The sequence below is a fragment of the Panthera onca genome, chromosome D4 (genome assembly GCF_046562875.1).
Source record: "Panthera onca isolate mPanOnc1 chromosome D4, mPanOnc1 haplotype 2, whole genome shotgun sequence".
Classification (NCBI taxonomy): Eukaryota; Metazoa; Chordata; class Mammalia; order Carnivora; family Felidae; genus Panthera; species Panthera onca.
Window position 1 is genome coordinate 92,936,989 of NC_138351.1, and position 21,055 is coordinate 92,958,043.

General features: G+C 56.5%; 1 protein-coding gene across 1 annotated transcript; it reads left to right on the forward strand.

Annotated features, from left to right (window-relative positions):
* The first annotated feature begins 8,062 nt into the window (after positions 1 to 8,062).
* On the forward strand, positions 8,063 to 20,550 carry LOC132663875 (histo-blood group ABO system transferase-like). The gene is made up of 12 exons (XM_081790870.1): positions 8,063 to 8,158; positions 12,665 to 12,734; positions 13,306 to 13,359; positions 13,946 to 13,998; positions 14,186 to 14,236; positions 14,321 to 14,585; positions 14,848 to 14,895; positions 16,456 to 16,491; positions 16,972 to 17,106; positions 17,737 to 17,765; positions 18,069 to 18,310; positions 19,279 to 20,550. Exons 1-12 carry the CDS (start codon positions 8,131 to 8,133, stop codon positions 19,618 to 19,620), a joined length of 1,353 nt encoding a protein of 450 aa, XP_081646996.1. The 5' UTR covers positions 8,063 to 8,130; the 3' UTR covers positions 19,621 to 20,550.
* The last annotated feature ends 505 nt before the right edge of the window (positions 20,551 to 21,055 follow it).

Sequence of the window (21,055 nt, forward strand, 5' to 3'; positions counted from 1 at the left end):
TGGTTTTTCCCTTTCCTTTCTCCTTGGGCGGCCAGGAGAGCCTGAGGAACGTCACACGCATCCCGCCTGGGGGCAGGGGGTCGCTTGTGGGGTGTCGGCCTGCCTGATGCTCCCGCGGCACATCGGCCGGCTGGTCTGTCCTTGTGGTGCCGACCACCGTCTTACTCATTCTAGGCCTAGAAACGGGTCTTGGTATCTGGTGACAAGTCCTCCCCCGACTCTTTAAGAGTGTTCTGGTTGCCCTTGGCCCTGGCCCTGCTGCATTTCCATCTTTAATCTTCTGTCACGTGGCACCGAGGAGCCTGCTGGAGGTTTCATCAGAACCGGGGTAAAAATAGCTTGTCGATATCGGAGATCCCACCGCGTGAGCAAAGCTCTCGGTTTACTCAGTCCTTCAATCTTTCAACAGAACCTCGTAATTTTCTCCGTAAAGGTCTTGCAAATCTGTTTTTCAAGACTCATAGCTAGGTGCTAGGTTTTTTTTCCTCCAACATTTTATTTTTTTGAACTTAAAACATACAGGGGCGCCTGGGAGGCTCAGTGGGTTAAGTGTTCGACTTCAGCTCAGGTCACGATCGCACAGTTTGTGAGTTCGAGCCCCGCGTCGGGCTCTGTGCTGATGGCTCAGAGCCTGGAGCCTGCCCCGGATTCTGTGTCTTCTCCTGTCTCTGTCCTTCCCCTGCTCATGCTCTGTCTCTCTGTCTCTCAATAATAAATAAACATTTTAAAAAATTTAAAAAAACCTTGAAACATACAAAAAAATATTTAAAGAATCACACAGCAAACACTCCCGTACCTACCATGTAGATGCCACTGTGAACCCTGTGCGGTGATTCTACCGCTCACAGAGTGAAAAAGGTCTTTAGCTGCCTCCGTTTTGACCTCAAACTTTCTGGTTGGGTTCTTCTTACCAGCTGGTCTCCTGGCTCAGGCAGAAGACCCTGAGGAAAAAACTTCCCCTGACGGGATCTGAAACTACGCCCTCAATAAGGGGTGTCTCCAGCCAGCAAGACCCTGCTTGTCATTGACTCCAGGGACTGGGGCCGACTTGGCCTTCCCTGCCCACCCGCACGGACCCAGCCACCTTTGCCCCATACTTGGCTTTCATAGGCCTGGAACTATTTCTGGCACTCTGGAGACAGTCTTTGAGACGCGCCAGTCCGCCCTTCCCGGTGCTGGCCTCGCCGAGAGAAGTAACTGTCTCGTTCCACTTGCCACTCATTTCTCTGCCTTTGGATTTTCTCAGCGGCCAGTGGCCCAACCTGGTCAGTTTGGGGCCCCCAGACCCAGAGCTCTTGCACCCCTGCTCCCCGGCTATCATATGTCATCCATGCACCTATCCATGCCTCCATCCATCCATCAGTTCATTTAAGTTTTTATTCTACATTTAAAAACAACTTGCAGAGGGGAGCCTGGGTGGCTCAGTCTGTTAAGCATCTGACTTCGGCTCAGGTCACGATCTCATGGCTCGTGGGTTTGAGCCTCGGTGTCGGGCTCTCTGCTGTTAGCACAGAGCCCACTTCAGATCCTCTGTCTCCCTCTCTCTACCCTTCCCCCTTTCACACACACACACACACACACACACACACACACACACTCTCTCTCTCTCTCTCTCTCTCAAAAAAAAATAAACATTAAAAATTAATTAATTAATTAATTAATTAAAAAAATAATAACTTGCAAAGGCACCTGGGTGGCTCAGTGGGTTAAGCATCCAACTCTGGATTTGGGCTCAGGTCATGATCTCACAGTTTGTGAGATCGAGCCCTCTGTCGGGCTCTGCAGTGACAGCTCCGAGCCTGCTTGGGATTCTCTCTCTCCCTGTCTCTGCCCCTCCCCTGTTCTCTCTCTCTCTCTCTCTCTCTCTCTCTCTCTCTCTTTCTCTGAAAACTAAATAAACATTTGGGGCGCCTGGCTGGCTCAGTCGGTTGAGCGTCCGACTTCCGCTCAGCTCATGATCTCGCGGTCCGTGAGTTCGAGCCCCACGTCAGGATCTGTGCTGACAGCTCGGGGCCTGGAGCCTGCTTCGGATTCTGTGTCTCCCTCTCTCTCTGCCTCTCCCCCTCCCACATTCTGTCTCTCTCTCTTTCAAAAGGAAACAAACAATAAAAAAAATACAAAAAAGAAAAGCAAAAAAATAATAATAAACATTTAAACAATTAAAAATTGCAGATTTCAGTATCTGTCGCTTCAAACACTCAAGCGTGCATACTATGAATTAGAGCTCAGTCTTTACCTAGAGTTCTTTTTGAAATTAAAACTTACGTATGGTAGAGAGGTGAAGCGTACCATTTAGTGAGTTTGACGAAGGCCTACTCCTGTGTCCCAGCAGCCCAACTGAAATAGACCACCAGTGTCACTCCGGAAACTTCCTTTTCCAGTCAATTCCTGCTCCCAGTCCCCAGAGGCAACCGCTGGCGTGATTTTTTTTCACTATAGGTTAGTTTTGCCTCTATATAAATGGTATCACAGAATCCTAATTGCATTTATCTATTGACATTTTAGCCGTAATTCTTTGCTTTTTTTTTTTTTTTTTTTTTTTTTTTTTTGAGTGCTGTTCCGGGGATCGCAGAATCCATTCTGAACTTTTCGCGACTTGCTTCGAGTTAGTGTTGTACCATTTCACTTTGCAATTGCGTGTGCCCATTCACTGCCTCCGTGTCCTAGAGGACACGTGTCCTGTTGTTGTCGCGTATGTTACACTACACGCTACAGAACCCAAACTATGGTGTCATAACTCTTGCTTAAAAGACTCATATGTACTCTTAAGCAATTAAGACTATAGATGGTCCTTTTCTACGTCTCCAGGTACCTGCCATTTCTGGTGCTTCCGCCCCCCCCCCCCCCCCAAAGTATTCAGATTTCAATCTCATGCCATGTTCCTTCAGTCTGAAATTTTTCCTTCGGCATTATTTTTTAAGGAGGCTCCACGGCCAACATGGGGCTCGAGCCTCTGACCCCGAGATCGAGAGTCACACGCTCCACCGACTGAGCCAGCCAGGCTCCCTGCTTCAGCAGTTCCCGTAGTAAAGGTTTGCTGGCAATACGTTCTCATTGTTATGCCTCTATCTGAATACACCTTTTTTTTTTTTTTAAGTTTCTTTCTTTATTTTGAGACAAAGAGAATCCCAGGCAGGACCTGTGCTGTCGCGCAGAGCCCGCCGTGTGGCTCCCGTCCCGTGAACCGTGAGATCACGACCTGAGCTGAAATCAAGAGTCAGATGCTCAACTGACTGAGCTCCCCCAGGAGCCCCTGGATGCATCTTTGCTTTGAGGACAGTGCCGTACCACACAGAGTATTCTGGGTCGGCAGGTTTTTCTCTTTCAGCCCTTTACAGGTGCCAGGTCACCGTCTTCTGACCTCCATGCTTCTGATAAGTGAATGCTGTTTGTTTGTGTTACAGTCTTCAGGAAAAGGTTAATTCTTCTGCTTTACTACAGCTTGGCTGGACTCCGGCTCAAGCTCCATCCCGTCTGTGGTGGGCGGCGTGACCAAGTTCCCCGTGGCTCTTTCAGGGTCATCTTGGTGGCTTGGGAGTCCACCCCACCCCCCACCCCACGAGTAGTTGGTAGGTCAGCCCGAGGAATTTAGGACTTGTTGTTTCTGGATCTCTCTCTCCTGGTATTCCCCCCCGTGGCTGTGGCTCACCTCCTTCTTCAAACCAGCGGGATGGGGATTTTTTACTGGCTTTTAGCTGCATGTCGCTGATGGGCACCTGACCTCAGACTAACCGCTGCAGGCAACAGGAGTCTCTCCTAGTGTTCGTCTCTCCTTCCAAGTGAAGACTCCCCTCCAAACCTTTTCCTTCGGTCACTTTCCAGAGCCTTCAGGTGTTTGTTTTAAAAATTTCTTTTTAACGTTTATTTTTGAGACAGAGAGAGACAGAGCGTGAACGGGGGAGGGTCAGTAAACACGTGAGCCAGACACCAGACACAAGAGCACACGGACTGTCGGATTCCGTGTATCATGTTCCATGTTATCCGTGTAACATCCAAGCACGGGCAGTACCCCTCTATGGTGACTAATGTCGGAAAGTGTTTGCCACTGATGGAGGGGGTGGCAGTTGTCTGGAAAAGGGACTTGATTGAGATGACAGAAATGTTTTTGATGCTATTGTAGGTGACTAAGGGTGTATTGTGTGAGAAGTAAGGGAGAGGATTCATTCTGAGCAATACCAAATAAAAGCTGTGCTGTCTAGTTAACAGTAGGTCTACAACCTATTGGAAATATACATGACACCTCCCCCACCCCACCCCGCCCCATGGAGTCCCAAACCGGTAGACACTGCACTTCCCGGTTCTTCTTCCCTTCTCCGATTGGAGGGCTTATTTTTGTGGGCTTTGCAATGAGCATGCGCCAAAAAACAAAGGAAGGACTGAAAGTCTGCGTCACCTCAGGGAATGTAGGCTTGTTCCAGTCGGACTACTTCTTGCCTTACATGGGCATAGGCGACTTCCGGGGAAGGCCGGAACCCCTGTAGTGCTCAGCCAATGAGGGATCAGGGGAGGGACTTACCTCTGTAGTGCTCAGCCAATGAGGAACCAGGGGAGGGACTTGCAGGCTAGGGGATAAATTGCCTGCTGTAACCACCCTGAGTGTGTCTGTCCATCAGACACCTGCTCTTGCAAGAACGTTGATGAAAGCCTGTCTTCATTGTACTCTGAGTCTCCACGTCCCTCCTTTGATTGAGTTGGTGGGCTTATTTCTAACATATTGCACTTGCCAAACATATTTGGCATGTTATTGTATGTAGATTACGTGCCGATGAAAAGGACCACTGTGATTGTTTCCTCTGCAGCGTCAGTCACCAGCCCACGGCTCTTCTGTTCCCTGCATTTGCCCATGGTGTGTTCCTTGTGCAAGAGACTTTGGGGTCTTTGTTTCCAGGTCTGGGATCACCTTTCAGTGTCGTTTGGGTATTTTAGCATCTCATCTCTGAGCCCTCGTTGTTGTGAACTCTTTTGTTATTATTTATGTATTTATGTATTTATTTATTTATTTATTTATTTATTTATTTATTTATTTTTACGTTTATTTATTTTTTTTGAGACAGAGAGAGACAGAGCATGAACAGGGGAGGGGCAGAGAGAGAGGGAGACACAGAATCTGAAACAGGCTCCAGGCTCTGAGCTGTCAGCACAGAGCCTGACGCGGGGCTCGAACTCACGGACCGTGAGATCATGACCTGAGCTGAAGTCGGACACTTAACCGACCGAGCCACCCAGGCGCCCCTTTTTCTTTTTCTTTTCTTTTTTTTTTTTTTTTGCATTTATTTATTTATTTAAATGTTTATTTATTTTTGAGAGAGAGAGAGAGAGAGACAGAGACAGAGCATGAGTGCAGGAGGAGCAGAGAGAGAGGGAGACACAGAATCCGAAGCGGGCTCCAGGCTCTGAGCTATCAGCACGGAGGCCGATGTGGAGCTTGAGCCCATGAACCACGAGATCATGACCTGAGCCGACGTCGGACGCTTAACTGACTGAGCCACCCAGACACCCGTCTAGTGAACTGAACTCATCTTAAGTCCACGTCTGACACTCTGGTGTGGAATGCCTTTAATTCCCTTTGATGTGTCCAGGCTGAGCTCTTCAACTGCCTCCGCGAGGCGGGGGCCGTGTGAGCGAGGCTGCTGTCGCTGTGTCTCCCCATCTTGCCTTTGCTCGGGCCACGGCTTGGGCCACGGTGTCCAGAGCTTCGGCTTGCCCCAGCGCCCTCCCGATGACCTTACACCTGTCCCGCCGTGGAGGAGTCCTCTTGATGTCCCAGTTTCCCCAGGGAGCCACAGCTTGAGGGCTGCTGGTCTTGTATTGGCCCGCCCTGACTTGTAGCTGAAGGGCATGAGGGTAAGGCTGTTGCAGAGGTTTAGTTATGTGCCACTCCTTCACGGTCATCTGCTGGCCAAAGATTAACCCCAAGTGGGGTTACAGTGACATCCAGAGAGCGGCGCCGGCTCCTGCCAGGCCCAGGGCAGCGCCGTCTTTCTCACGTCGTGTCTGAGCTGTCCCTGTTAGTGCACAATATCCCCTACCTGGAGAAGGGTGTGGTCAGAAGGTGGCCACATGGTTACTCATGCAAACCAGGACGCTTGTAAGAAGGGACTCTAGTAATAATTGTGCAGGCCCATGAATCAGGACCACCCCAGGATGCTGGGCTGAGGCTGATGGTGGGAGGCCAAGATGTATGTGCTTTCAAGGTCGAAGACGCAGAGGGGACGGCTAATTGGAGGAGGAGGGGCCCGGACTTATGGAAAGCGTCGGGTGGGGTGCGGGAAGAGGTCTGGGGTGGAGAGCACAGATGGGGGAGCCCGTCTCCCTCACCCTAGGGGCAAGGGGAACGTGGAGAGCGGTTCCAAGATGCTATGTAGTCTAGAGCACCCACGGGGCTATTTGCTCGTCACGCGCTTTTAGATCTCATCCGGGAACATTGTGGAACACATGGCGAAGAAGACAGCGTAAACCGCTTCCTTCACCTTTGCTTCTGGAAGCCCAGCTGGTTGAAAGTTTGCAGTCCAGTGAGTGGCTCTTCGCTCCTTCAAAGGTGCTGAGGCGAAGGAGGTCATGTACCGCCGGGCTCATTCACTCCTTCTTCCTACAGAAACTCCTGGGGGGTCTACTCCCCACAGCAGGGCTCGGAATGCAGGCAGCAGAGAGGCACAGATGAGACTTTCATGCCCAGGGCAAACATCCCTCCCAGCCCATGCTAATGCTCAGAACTGGTCAGACTAGGTTCCTGGAGTTCCGTGAACCAGGTAAGAGGAGACAAACCTCCTGGGGAACTTGTAGCTTTCTGACAGTGGGTTGGGGCTGGCGCCGTGTGGGCGCGGTGAGTGATGATGTCTTTTGTCTCCGACCTGGAAACCCCATGTCTTCCAGGGCGCAGCGGAGGCTCCATCGTTAGCCTTTGTTAGTTTGCAGGTGGGGCCGAGTCTCAGGCGCTTCCTGGTTCTCCTCGCACCAGGAGCTGCCCCACCAGGGACCAGCTCAGAGAGTTGGGACGCAGAGTTGGGGGTTGAGGAGAGCAGGAAAGGTGTAAGTGGCTTTTTTTTAGGGACAAGGGTAGGTTTGGGGCTCCAGCTAGTTCTGGGTCATGATGGGGCAGTTAAGCGGGCAGCCTCTGGATCGGATGTCTCAGCTTCAAATCCTGCCTCGGCCTCAGACTTTGTGCAACTCACTTCCTTTCTCTGTGCCTCGGTTACCTTTTAAAGGTAAGGTTCAGGTGAAGATCGGTGAGCGGATCCAGGGAAAGCACTGGCCACCATGCCTGGCAAAGTGCAAGAGAAGGCTGTGTGCAGTTGAATGAGCACGGCAGGGTCCCTGGGGCATGGGAGCACTAATGACAGGATGGCACGGGAGGTAGGGCAGATCACCAGGATGGAGACGACGGGCGCTGGGATACCCCCCACCTGAGGCCTTGTTACCCAGAAGCTCCCCGCAGGGTGAAGGGGCTGCTGACAGGATGCGACCTTTTCTGGGGTGTGTTTGTGGGGTGGTGGGGAGTGGTTGCAAATTTTCTACTGGGCAGGTTAAGAGTCCCAGTGGACCACGTGGTGGGACAGAGAGCGACCCTGAAGTTGGCTGGTGGGTTGGTTTCTTGCTCCAGGAGAAGTGGTCTGCAGCTTGGGGACAGGGTCAGGGCGATGGGGCGCAGGACTGGGGACCCAGGCTGGGGCTAGCCGTTGGGGTCCTGCCCGGGGGGGGGGGGGGGGGGGGGGGGGGGGGGAGGAGGGGGCGGGGTCGGGGTCGAGCTCGGGGGCGGGGCCGGGGGGGGCGGGGTTTGAGGAGCACGGTGGGGCGGAGCGGGATGGGGCCGGAGTGGAGGGGGTCGAGCCCAGGGGCGGGGCCGGGGCCAGGTGCGATCCGCTGGCACCCACCTCGCAGGTGCCTGGCGGGGGTCGTCGGGGACCCAGAGATTTCCTCCCCCCGGCTCCCGCGCCTCGCTGTCACTCGCGTGGTCGGGCGTGGGGGGAGTCCGGGCCGCGGGAGCCGCTCCACCCCCAACCCCCCCGGGGCACGCTCCACCCCCCCCCCCCCCCCCCCGCCCCGGGGCAGCCGTAGGCGGAAGGTCCCGGAGGGGCGGGCGCCCTGGCGAAGCCGAGGGGAAGCGAGCAGGCGGCCGTGGGACACGGAGCCATGGCAGGGTTGCTGCGGACGCAGGCCGGTGAGTGGCGGGCCCCGGGGGCCCCGGGGGCCCCGGGCAGGAGGGACCGCGCCCCGATGGCCGGGCAGGTGGGCGCCCCGGGCCGCGGACCGCGACGGGAGGTCAGGAGCCTCCTGGGGCCCTGGTGCTGGGAGCCGGCGGGCCGGGCTGGCGCCCCCGAGGTCCGCGGTGCCGGTCCTGCGGGGGTCGGGGGCCCCGCGGACGCCTGGGCCGCGCGGGGCCCCTCGGGGCCGGGCCGGCGGCAGTGCGCCCGGGGCTGGGGTGCGGGCAGCGGAGGGCGGACCGGGAGCCGAAGGCGAGAGCCCGCGGGCGGTGCGGGCCCCGGCTGGAGAACCGCCGCCGCGGAGCTGGGGGCGAGCGGAGGTTCTGGAAAGCTGCGTGGGGGTGCGGTGCTCAGTCTCACTGCCCTCAGACACACTCACCGTTTGTTCGTGTTTACTGTAAGCCCGGGAAAGCCTGGGTGGTGAGGGCCGTTCTCGTTTTACCGGCTGGAAGGCTGGTTTAGGGAGATCGAGGTCGCTGTCCTGGGTCACAAGGCAGGAAGGGGCACAATGGAGTCTGGAATCCAGGGCTCCTCGCCTGCGGCTTCTGCTTCCCTGCGCTCCTCCCTGAGCCTCCGTGTGCTCCTGTTGTCGCCTCCCTTTCTCCTCGAGAAATATTTTCCTTTTTCTTTCTTTATTTTTTCAAGTTTATTTATTTTGAGAGAGAGAGAGAGAGAGAGAGAGAGAGAGAGAGAGTGCGAGGGTCAGAGAGAGAGAGAGAGAGAGAGAGGAAGAAATAGAATCCCAAGCAGGCTGGCTCCACACTGTCAGCGCAGAGTCTGATGCGGGGCTCAAACCCACAAACCATGGGATCATGACCTGAGCGGAAGTCAGCTGCTTAACCGACTGAGCCACCGAGGCGCCCCCTTCTGTAAAAATATTTTAACAGCATCTATGCAATAAACCTCACGTAAGGTGTGCAGCTTAGTCTTAACCCATGCGGACACCTGCAGGACAGTTGCTCTGGTCTCCCTGCTCGCCTGCCCCCCAGGCCCCAGGTCCTGTGCTGTGTTAGTTGGCCTCAGGCCACGGGGACCGAGGTTCTACCTGCTCTGGGACTCTTGAGGCCCAGGGACTCTGCCCTTGGTCTCCATACCCCTGAGGCTGCAGGGACGTCGGGCCCACAACTGACCCCATGCAAACCTGAAGCCCGAGTTCAGATCTTTCGAGAAAACTGGCAAATAATCCCCATTCTTAGATTCCCTGTTCATTCGTTCAACCAATATTTTAAAATATTGTTTTAAGTTTATTTATTTTTGAGAGAGAAAGAGGGAGGGAGAGATTGCAGCAAAATTCTCGCACAGAGAGTCATGACCCCGAGGCTTTTCCTTCTAGGAAGCAATGTTATTCGAGCAGGCACCGCTCAGTTGGGTTCTTACTGGAAGAACTGAGCCTCCCGCCGCGGGAGATAGTTTTTTATGTATATTTTCACCTCTTTGTCTCTCATATATGGTAACACGCAAACTTGCAGTCTGATTAAGTGGTCTCATGTTAAAAGGTCGTGAGGGATGTTGTCACTTAAGTGGAGCCAGTTGCCTTGAGGTTTTTTTTCTTTCCTTAGGGAGGGGACCCGACCACAAGAGAGACTCCCAAACAGGTTCTGTGCTGACAGCACAGAGCCCAACGTGGGGCTCGAACTCATGGCCTGAGCCGAAGCCGGACGAATAACTGACTGAGCCACCCAGGCCCCCCTGATGGCTCTTCGTTTTAACGGTTTTATTGAAGTATCATTTATATACCGTAGCATTCGCTTAGTCACTTTACAGAGTTTGTAATAGATTTTGGAACTTTCCTCAGAATTCCCTGGTGTCCATTTGCAATCCCTCCCTGTTCCAGTGTGGCCCCACCCACCTCAGGCAACCACTTTGTTTCTATAGCCTTACCTTTTATGGGATTTTCATATAAATAGAGCCTAACAGGGGCGCCGGGGTGGCTCAGTCAGTTGGGCGGCTGACTTTGGCTCGGGTCACCATCTCACAGCTCATGAGTTCGAGCCCCACGTCGGGCTCTGTGCTCACAGCTCGGAGCCTGGAGCCTGCTTCCGATTCTGTGTCTCCCTCTCTTTTCTGCCCTTCCCCCACTCACACTCTGTCTCTGTCTCCTTCAAAAATAAATAAACGTTAAAAAAAATTTAAACAGAGCCTAATAACATCCTAATAACCTGTGATCTCTTGCATCGGACTCCTTTCTCTTTGAATGAATGTTTTAAGGCTCGTCCACCTCAGAGCGTGTATCATTTATTTATTTTTTGCTTAGTCATTCCAGTGTATGGATGTACCCACTCGTCGGTGGATGGACATTCCGTGAAGGTGCGAAAAGTGGTACAGACCACTTTGTAGTTTTGTGGACAACACTGTAGTGCGCACCGCGTTCACGTCTTTGTGTGGACCTGTGTTTGCGTTGCCCCCCCGGTGGTTACCTTGCAGAGGGATCGCCGGGTCGTATGGTAAATGTATGTCCAACGTTTTAAGAAACTACCAAACTCTCTTCCAAGGGGGTTCCGCCATTTTACGTCCCCATCAGCGGGGTACGAGGGTTTCCGTTTCTCCATAGCCTCACTTGTTCTTGCCACACTTGTCGGTGGAAAGGGGTGTCTCCCAGTGGTATTGATGTGCGTCACCTAATGACTAATGACGTTGATGGAGCACCTTTCCATGCACTTATCAGCCACTCAAATGTCTTTGGTGAAAAGTCGGTAAAAAATACTTGCCTTTTCAGAAATTGGAGTGTTTGTTCTCTTCGTTGTGTATGAAGAGGTCCTTAATTTGGGATGCCTGGTCCTTATTAGATGTGTGGTTTGCAAATATTTTTTCCTCGTTTATGGCTTGTCTCTTCACTTTCTTAAGGGTGTTTTTGAATGCCAAAGTGTTAATTTTAGGGAAGCCACCTCACGTTTTTTCTTTTATCGTTTGTGCTTTTGGTGTCCTACATAAGAAATCTCTGCTTGACCCGTGCTGCAAAGATGTAGTCCTGTGTTTGCTTCTAACGTTTGCCAGTTCGTGCCTTTCAGGATGTGTGCATCTTATCCAGGCCATCTCAGTTGTTGGCAAACAGTTGTCAGTAGCGTTCCCTTCAGATCTTAATCTCTGTAGTACTCTGGCCTTGGTGCCTCCTCTCCCGTTCCTGATTTTATCGTCATTTGTGTCTCCTCCCCACCCCCAATGAAATGCTTGGTTTCGTTGTTTTTTCCCCTTTCTGGTTTCTATTTAATTGATTTCCACCCTAATCTCTATTATTTCCTCCCTTTGCTCACTTTGGGTGTAATTTGTTCTTCTTTTTCTTCTTGTAGTTTCTTTTCTTTTCAGACATTTTTTTTTTGGGGGGGGGTGCAAATGAGCAAGGGCTGGGGCGGGGGAGAGAATCCCACAAGGGGCAGAGAGAGAGAGAAAAGTGGGGCTCACCCAAAGTGGGGCTTGAGCTCACAAACTGTGAGATCATGGCCCGAGCCAAAGTTGGACGCTCAACCGACTGAGCCACCCAGGTGCCCTCTCTTAAAGTGAGAACTTCAGTACCGACCTGAGGTTTTTTTCTTTTCTTACCCAGGCATTTACAGCTATACATTTCCCTCGAAACACAGCTTTGGCTGCATCCCGTAAAGTTTGGCATGTTTTGCTTTCCTTCTCATTCGGCTCAGAAGATGCTTCAGTTTTTCTCTTTGACCCATGGGTTACTCAGATGCGTGCTGTTGCCTTTTCATGTATTTGGGGGGTTCCCGATGTGCCTTGGTCATTGCCCTCGGAATCTCACTCCCCTGCGGTCAGAGTGCATGCTCTGTACGACCGCGGTCCTCTTAAATTTGCAGTGACTTGTTTTAGACCCCAGCACGTGGCGTCTCTTGCAGGAGGTTTCGTGCACGCAGAGGAGAGCATGTGTTTTGCTATTGCCCGGCTGAGCGTTGTGCGGTGTGATCGGTCAGATCTCACTGGTGTGCGGTGTTCAGCTGTATCTGCCGATGTTCCAGTTATCCCATCCATCACTGACAGCAAAGTAGGACTTGGAAGTCTCCCGCTTAATTGTCGAGTTGACCATTTCTTCTTCAGTTGTGTCCGCTTTTTGCCTCGCCTATTTTGGGGCTACGTTGCAGGTGTACGTGAATCTTCGGCATCGTCCTCTGTGCTCATTTCAGCGTGGCCGTGTCAGCCTCCCTCCAAGGAGAGGGGGTGCTCGGCGGAAAGAGGCCACAGGGAGGCCTGTGTAACTGGGGATCGGAGGGGACCCTTGGGCAGAGTGCCGGGAGGAAAGAACCGACCTCCTAACCCCCCGTCTGTGAGTGACAAAGGAGAACCTGGTCCTGGAGCGGCTCCTTCAGACGCTGCCTGTCACAACGCTCAAACCACCTGCTGGCGGGAGGCGGCCGCCATGGGAGCTGATCTGAATCACACGGGGGGGGGGGGGGGCGGGGGGAGAAGTGGGCAGGTTGGGAGGAGCACAGTGGGGTGATCGGGGTCCCACTGCTGTTTTCCAGGGAAACCACAATGCTGCTCACTTTGTACTGTGATCTCCCTCCTGATAACACTCTTCTGCGTCCTCTTGGGGTAAGGAACGTGTGCACCGTGCAGGCCCTCCAGGCAGCGACAACAGCGGTCGGCTGCTTGTAGGGTGCCGGGCCGCTCCCCACCCCAGCACCAGTGCGGTCACCGCAGGGCTGATGAGCTGTCCCTCCACACACACCCTCCCGTTGGACCCCACCTTGTGTGGGAGTTGTCTTCCCCCAGCTCCTGAGCGAGGAGCCAGGTGGCTGGGCAGTGGGGAAGGCGCAGGGGAGCTGAGTGTTAGCTTCCCGATGGAGATGGTCTCCGGACTATGGAGTAAAGGCCCGCGGCTGCTTTCCCGGGGGCTGTGCTGTCCGCGCACGGGGACCCTCTCTGGCTGCCGCGGGAGCTCACGCAGAAGCACTGTCTTCAGTGACCGCCCTCCTGCCGCCCCCTTGGGTGTCACCCGTGCTTTTGGTGACAATTGCTCCCAGCCCCGCCCAAGCCCCGCAGCTGTGCCAGGGGGCTCTGGGCTCCCCGCGCGGGCTCCAGCTCCTGCTTTGCATGCGGATGGATGAACAGCCAACCCAGGTGCACCCTCCTCAACAGGGGCCTCTGGTGGCTCTTTCCACAGGGCCGGTTTCCTGAACCTGAGGAGCTCGAGGCTGGGGAGGCAGGTAGGGGCCAGGTGAGTGAAGTGGAGGCAGGGTCACATTGCCCAACAGCCGCGGGGACTGGCTGTGTGCTGGGGGGGGCAGAGATGGCTGCTGCCCCCACGCCCCAGGCTGATGCACCCGTGATCTGGGCCTCACCCTCTGCCCAGAGCAGCCAGGTCATTTCCGTGGCCTTGGTGGGTCACCTGGGCAGGACTGACACCCACCCCACCCCGGGTCTGGCTTCAACCTGTTGGACACTTGGGTGTCCCCACAGTGACCCCCTGCTCCTGCTCTCAAGCCCCTGATTCGGTGAAAGGCCTCACTTTCCCCCACCCAGCCCAAGGTGGAAGCCTGGGCATCATCCTTGCCCCTCCCCCACCCCCACCCGCGCCCCACTCAGAGCAGAACTGCCTGTCAGTATCTCTCAGTTCACGCGCTTCTCTCTGCTCCCCCCCGTCCTGCTCCGGGTGAGGCTCCCCCATCTTTCTGGCAGCCTCCGTGCCATCTCCCCATCCTCCTGCGCACGGACCCACTCTCCTCCGTTAGCCAGAGTGATCTTTCCGGAACATATGCATGAGCCCCTCTGTGGTTGGCTCCCTGCCTGCCCGTCCTCTCCAGCCTCACCTCTCCCACCGTGAACCCCACCTCTGCGGTCCACCCGGGGGTCTGTGGTCGCCTGGCACGTGTCGTGACTCTGAGGCTTTGCACGTGCTACGTCGTCTGCCCGGACCGCTCTTCTGTCTGTCCCCTGCTGTGCGTCTGGCTTTTCCCCCTTGTAGCAGCCATCTGCTACTGGGCCACAAAATACCCAATTTGTGGTGTGAGACCATCACAACCACTGAGCCCACATCTCGCCAGATCCTGGGGTCGACTGGGCTCAGCTGGGCAGTGTGGGCCCAGGTGTGTCAGGTGAGTGTAGACCGACGGTAGCTGGGACAGGGGCAGCTCGAAGGCCCCTCACATTTGCAGGGTTGATGCTGGCTCCCGCCTGAGACGGCACCCAGGGCTCGGCCTGGGCTCCTTCCCGGGTCATTCGGAGGTTCCCCGATCCGTGTCTCCCAGTCAGACTGTTCCTCCTGAGCACGTGGCTTCAGAAGACCCACAGCCCCAGCACGGCTGTTCTGCATTTGTCGGATCCTCGAGACCAAGGCCACTGTGTGCAGGGCCCGGGGAAGGACCCCCTGACGGGAGGGGACTCGGGATGCCCACATGGTCTGAAACCACCAGCTGCTCAGTCTCCTTCGCTCAGAAGCATGAGGTGAAGGCGGGGGGTCTGTGGCTGAGCAGAGGCCAAACCTGCCCCCGTGGGGTCTGACGTCACGTCTGGGGACACAGGGGGACATGGGCCGGCGCCAGGCCCACTGCCCACAGTGACGGCTGTTCTGGCCACTTTCAGACGGACGCCCTCTTCATACCCTAGGCCACCACTGTCCCCCTCTCCTGGGCCCCCAGCCACCATCTATGAACCTGAGCCCTGAACTCTCCCGGTAAAGCCCCCACTCTGTGTTCTCATCCCGCAGCGAGGCGGGTGGAGAGCTGGATGGCCCGCAAGCAGTGACACTGTCCAGGTAGGACGTCTTCCCTGGGTCCTCTGCCCCCTTCACCTGCTCCACAGCCCCAGGGGAGAGGCGAGAGCGCCTGGATAGGCTCTCTCCTGCGCCTCACATGGGGAGCACCGCTCCCCTCCCCAAGTCCTGGGTCAGACTTGGCCCTCCCCTTGAAGCCATGGAAAGATCCAGGGGTAGCTGGAGGTTTGGGTTTGACCAGCTTCCTGGAATTTGGCTCTTAAAGAGGGTCACCAACCGGCCTGCTTTGTCTGGGCTCAGAGGGGTTCCTGGGAAGAGGGTCTTTAGAGGGGATGAGACTGGGAAGGTCTCAGGCAGTCTCGTGGACTGGTGTCTGACGATTTTTTTGTTTTAATTTTTCTTTTAATGTTTATTTTTTTAAAGAGAGCACAAGCAGGGGAGGGGCAGGGAGAGGGAGACAGAATCTGAACCAGGCTCCGGGCTCCGAGCCGTCAGCACAGAGCCCGAAGCTGGGCTCGAACCCATGAACCGTGAGATCCTGACTGGAGCCGAAGTCGGACGCTCAACTGACTGAGCCACTCAGGTGCCCCTCTCGTGCCCAACTTTAAAAAAAAAAACAAAAAACCAAAAAAAAAAAACCCCAAAAACTTTTAACCGTGCAAATATGTATGCCCTGAAATTTACCCTCTTGACCATTTGTAGGCAGCATTAGGTGTATCACCGTGTTGTGCAACCATCACCCCCGTCCATCTCCAGAACTTTCTCATCTTCCCAGACTGAAACTCTGCCCCCATCCCCCTGCCACCAGCCCCTGGTGCCCCATTCAGCTTCCTGTCTCCATGAACTTGATTTCTCCGGTCCCTTCTATAAGTGGGGTCACAGCGTGTTCGCCCTTTTGTGACTGGCTTATTTCACTCTGCACGGTGTCCGACGTCCGTGGGTTCACCCATGGGGTGGTTTGTTGCAGACTTTCCTGCCTTTTCAAAGCCGACGCCCTGCTTTTAAATGCCACCCAGGAAATGCAAAGTGCAGTCATTATTGACAATGACAGACGGCCCACTGGCTAATTTTTCCTCGGGCTCCACGACACTTTAGTCTGGGGCAGGACCGCTGCGCACACATTTTCCCAGACTGCACGCCGCTGTCGGGGCTGGGCACGGGTGTCCCTCTCTGCAGACAGGAAGCCTGGGCCCCGGGAGCTTAGAGACCTGCTCCGTCACCCAGCCGGGGAGGCAGCGTCAGGTCCAGGTAGACCGTCTGTGTGTCTGGCTGCCGTTCCCTTGACCCAGCTACTTGCTTGGGTGAAATACCTGGGACAGTGGCCACTTGCAGCCCCTCCCGCCACGGTGAGATCTCTCCCTGAGGTTATGAGGGAGGGAATGCACCCCGAGGTCTCCACTCCCGGTTTCGAGAGAGTGAAACCGAGCCACAGAGGCTCCGCCCTCCTTCAGGCCCTGGGATTGTGTCCGGGAAGCGCCCGGTGCAGCTCCTCCTGGGGGGACTCAAAAGCTCAGTCACCTGCAGCAGCTTCCCAGCCCCACTGACTGGGGATGTCCATGCCATCTTCCTGCAGACTCCCATTGCGCTGTGTTTTTTTTTCAGGATGGTTTACCCCCAGCCCAAGGTGCTAACACCCTCGTGAGTAAACTTGCTGAACCCACCACCCCCCCCGCCCCAAAATTCACCATATACACTAAAAGGCGGTTTCACCGAAAACTCGGCGGGAACTTGCTTCGGCAGCTTCTGAGTCTGAATTTGGAGCCCACCAATTATTCTCCGTCTTTCTCTCTCCACCAAAGAATGCCCAAGGGGCGCCTCCTCCTTCCTGGAGGACGGCCCCCGCCCCTCGCTGGCAAATCCCAGCTCCCACGCTGAGGTCCAGCAGGGTCCAGGGTTCGCTAAGGGTTGCGAGTGATTTGCGCGAGTCTGAGTTTTGATTTCCATGTCATTTGTTTCTTGCACATGTGAGGGCCTTCTGGAAGGAGGGTCAGCCCTGTGGGTCCCTGATGGGGTGCAGGCTGGGTGGGTGGGGGTCCCGGGTGGGGGTGGTGATGCGCCAGGGCCCTCGGTGTGTTCACTCTCAGGCTACTGACACCGGGTGGCTCTCTTGTGCTGCAGTAGGAAAGATGTCCTTGTCCTCACCCCTTGGCTGGCCCCCACCGTCTGGGAAGGGACCTTCAACATTGACATCCTGAATGAGCAGTTCCGGCTCCGGAACACCACCATCGGACTAACGGTGTTTGCGATCAAAAAGTAAGTAGGTGACGGGGCGCCTGGGTGGCCCAGTCGGTTCAGCGTCCGACTTCAGCTCAGGTCAGGATCTCGCGGTCCGTGAGTTCAAGCCCGACCACATCGGGCTCTGTGCCGACAGTTCAGAGCCTGGAGCCTGCTTGGGATTCAGTGTCTCCGTCTCTCTCTCTGCCCCTCCCCTGCTCATGCTCTGTCTCTCTCTGTGTCTCAAAAATAAATAAACATTAAAAAAAAAAAAAGTAAGTAGATGAGATGACAGAGGGTGGGGACTGGGATGCAGGAGAGACCGAGGACATCAGGTCTGGCTGTGTGTTCAGCACACGGTGGGTGGGGACCCAGCCTGTCCTCCTAGGGTTTAACGTGAAAGTCCACGTGTTCAGCAGTCTTCCCGGGTGGACACCACCTGGCTCCCCTTCCAAAGGCTGCACGTCACCCAGGAAGGCAGCTCCAGACCCAGCAGTGATCCTCGGTTGTTCTCCTGCTGAGTCAAGGAAGAAGCAGAGCACCCCAACATCCAGGCGGCAGAGGAGCCCTCCTCCGGCCACAGTAGCAGAAGGGAGGAGGCTGTGTGCTTCCTTGGACGGGTAGGAAGCCAGTGCCTGTGGAGCTGGGCTCCTGTGTGCTCCCTTATAGGGTGACGGTCATGGAGGGGGGACAGCCAGGTCAGGCACAGCACTCGGTGCCAGACCCCAGGCTCCTGTGAGGGAGCTGAGCAGTGAGGCCCTGGGACTCCAGGGACAGGTGACTTCCGCTGAATGAGCTGGGCAGCCGCAGGTAAGTGGCGTGGTCTCTCTGAGCCTCTGGAAAGTGGGGCTGACGACAGCATCCTCTCTCGGGATCGCCATGGGGGGAGTGAAAGCTCGTAGGTGCTGGGCCTGCGTGTGGACAGGTGGGGCTTCCTCCCTCCGCAGAGCTCACCCGAGACCCCAGAGGATGCCCTGAGGCCTTTGCAACCCCTTTCCCAGGTCTTACTCGAGAGGGGCATTCGGCCCCAAGTGCAGGGAGTAAGAAGGGCACAGGGTCGCCTCAGGATCCTACTCCAGTCCCTGGAGACAAGCGGCTGAAATCACCAACCAGAAGCTTCACTGCCCAGGGTCCTCGGCCAGTGCCAATAGCTCTGACGCAGCACTGCCTGCTGCGCGTGCGCTGGCTGTCCCCGTGTGTCCCCTCTGGGCTCCGAGTGCAGTCCCCAGGGGGTGGGCAGGTGGTGGGCATGTCCTCGGAGGAAACCAGACTCCCCGAGTCGAGCTGTGAACCCACGATCACATCGGGTGGGTCTGGAGTTGCCCCTGGTGACCTGACTGGTGGCTGGGCAGGGGTGTGTGTGTGTGTGTGCATGTCCCCTATTGAAACGGAGTGCCCACCTTCCCTGTGGGAGGGGTTTCTGGGGCAGGCACCAGGAAGTAGCCTCAGGGCCTGCTCAAAAAACTGTCACCGAGGGGCTCACCGCACTTGCCCGATGACGGGGGAGCTGCTGTGTGCAAGGTGGGGAGCAGCGAGCCCCCTCGAAGAGGGACCAGCCGTGGGAGGCGGTTGGAGAAGACTTCCAGCCTCTTGGGGTTGGGGAGATACAGACCTGGACCCAGAAGCTCACACGCTCGGGTTCAGTGCTGGGGCCCGAGCAAGCCCCCTCTTCCTCCAGGGGCCCTCTTTCGCCTCCCCTGGCCACATGCTGGGCCTGAGTCCTGATCTGGGGGAGATGGGGGGGGTGGCCCCTCCTCAGAATACCCGCTGTTGACTGAGGGCCCAGTAGCCTTCAAGGGAGGGCCCTGCAGGGGCAGACACGGTCCTGGGGGGCCAGGGACTGAGCACTGAGCCAAGAGGGGCAGGTGGCCGGCCCTGCAGGTTCTACGAAGTCTGCGAGGGCACGTTGACCAGAGCTGTGCCCGAAGGGTCTCGGCTCCCTCACAGCAGGTGGGAACCTGCAGGGGATTTGCCAGGGGCGGGTCCTGCGGGTGGAGGGGGTCTGCCAGGGGAGCTCGGCACGGGGGTGCGCTGCTGGCTCCAGCATGCTGACCCGTGGCTGTACGGGTTTCCAGCCTCCTCCGCCTCAGGCTCGCTCCCCTTTGTAAGATGGGGCGCTGATGGTCCCCCGTCCCCCGGGGCAGAGGTTAGGGAGGCGCCACGGGCAGACTCGCCCAGGACAGGCCAGGACAGCGGCCGTTCCTTAAGCAGCCCAGGGTCTGCACCTACGAGCGCCGGCCGCAGTCCCAGGCGCACATCCCCAGGGACGAGGGCGACTTTTACTACGCGGGAGGCTTTTTCGGGGGGTCTGTGGCCGAGGTTCTGTGGCTCACGTCGGCCTGTCACCGGGCCATGGTGGTCGACCGGGCCCACGGCATCGAGGCGGTGTGGCACGACGAGAGCCACCTGAACAGGTACCTGCTGGACCACAAGCCCACCAAGGTGCTGTCCCCCGAGTACCTGTGGGACGAACAACTGCTGGGCTGGCCCGCCGTCGTGAAGAAGCTGAGGTATGTGACCGTGCCCAAGAGTCACCGGGTCATCCGGGACTGATGACGGGCTGGCCTAGTGTCCGTCAGGGGTGCCACCCTGACCCCAGCCGTCAGAGCAGATGGGCTGTCGCCGCGCCCTTTTTCTGTCCGGTCGCGGGACATCGCCGAGGCCCGGCGCCGCCCGCATCGGGCACGGGCGCGGTTAGGCCTGACCGGGGGCCTGCCGGGGGGCGCGGCTCCAGCAAGACCCCTTGCTCTTCGGGTTCCTGGTCGGAGTTGAAAGGTCGCTTGCGGCCGCGGGCAGGACGTGAAGCTGAGGCCGGATCAGGACCCCCTTGGCTGGCGCCTGGCTTCCCGGCAGCCTGGGGCACAGCCCGCCTCCCGCTGGGGCAGGACAGCCACCCCCCCACCCCCTGGCCTCCCTCAGTCACTGCCGTGTTGTGGGTGTTGCACTTGCCCTGTCACTGCCACTAAAATGTTTCTGGCGGATGACGGGAGTTGCGGGTTGTCCCGGAAACCTGCCTCGTGCGCTTCCTCGAGGCCCCGGCCAGGCCTGAGTGCTGCAGTCTCCGCCTTGCGTCTCCCTTCTCACATCCAGGACAGGGCGGTCCGCGTTGCCACTGCTATTTCTCCGTGACGTTGGCGAACTGTTACAATTTCTGGGTCACTTGCCGCTGTAAACGGCTCCAATTTTATGTCGGATGCTTTTCTATTTATTTTTTTATTTTGTTTAAGGTTTATTTATTTTTGAGAGAGAGAGACCATGAGCTAGCGGGGAGGGGCAGAGACAGAGGGAGACACAGCATCCGAAGCAGGCTCCAGGCTCCGAGCCGTCAGCACAGAGCCCGACGCGGGGCTCGAACCCAAGAACCGTGAGCCGAAGTTGGAAGCTCAACCGACTGAGCCCCCCAGGCGCCCCTATAACCTTGATAATGTTAACCACGTTCAGGTGTACAATTCAGTGGCAATAGGTACATTCACTGTTCTGCAACTGTCCCTTCCATCCATCTTCACGACTTTTTCGTCACTCCAAACTCTGTGTCTGCCCACTAGACCCTAACCCTCCCACACCCATCCCCCTCCCCAGGCCCGGCACCCACTGCTCCTCCCACCCTATGAATCTGACTGTTCTCGGTCCGTCATGAGCGGGGTCCTCCAATATCGGTCCTTTAGGGACTGGCTTATTTCACGTAGCACAGTGGCCTCAAGGTCTGTCCCCGTGAGCCTGGACCTGACCCACTTCTCCCCCAGAGGAGTTGCTCAGCTCTGTCCTGTCTAACCTGAGCCTCCTCAGTCCCCTGCGCTCCCCTCATCTTCCTCCTCGGCCTGAAGGACCCCAGGGCCCCATCCCTTGGGCCTCACCGATCCCACCCCATCTGAACCGAACTGTTCGGTCCAGATGCCAGACACACACCCCTGGGGTGTGGGGGCCTCGGGCCTCCCCTGCCCACCCGTCCGTGTCAGGTACCTGCTCCTTCCGCAGGTGTCCCCATCTC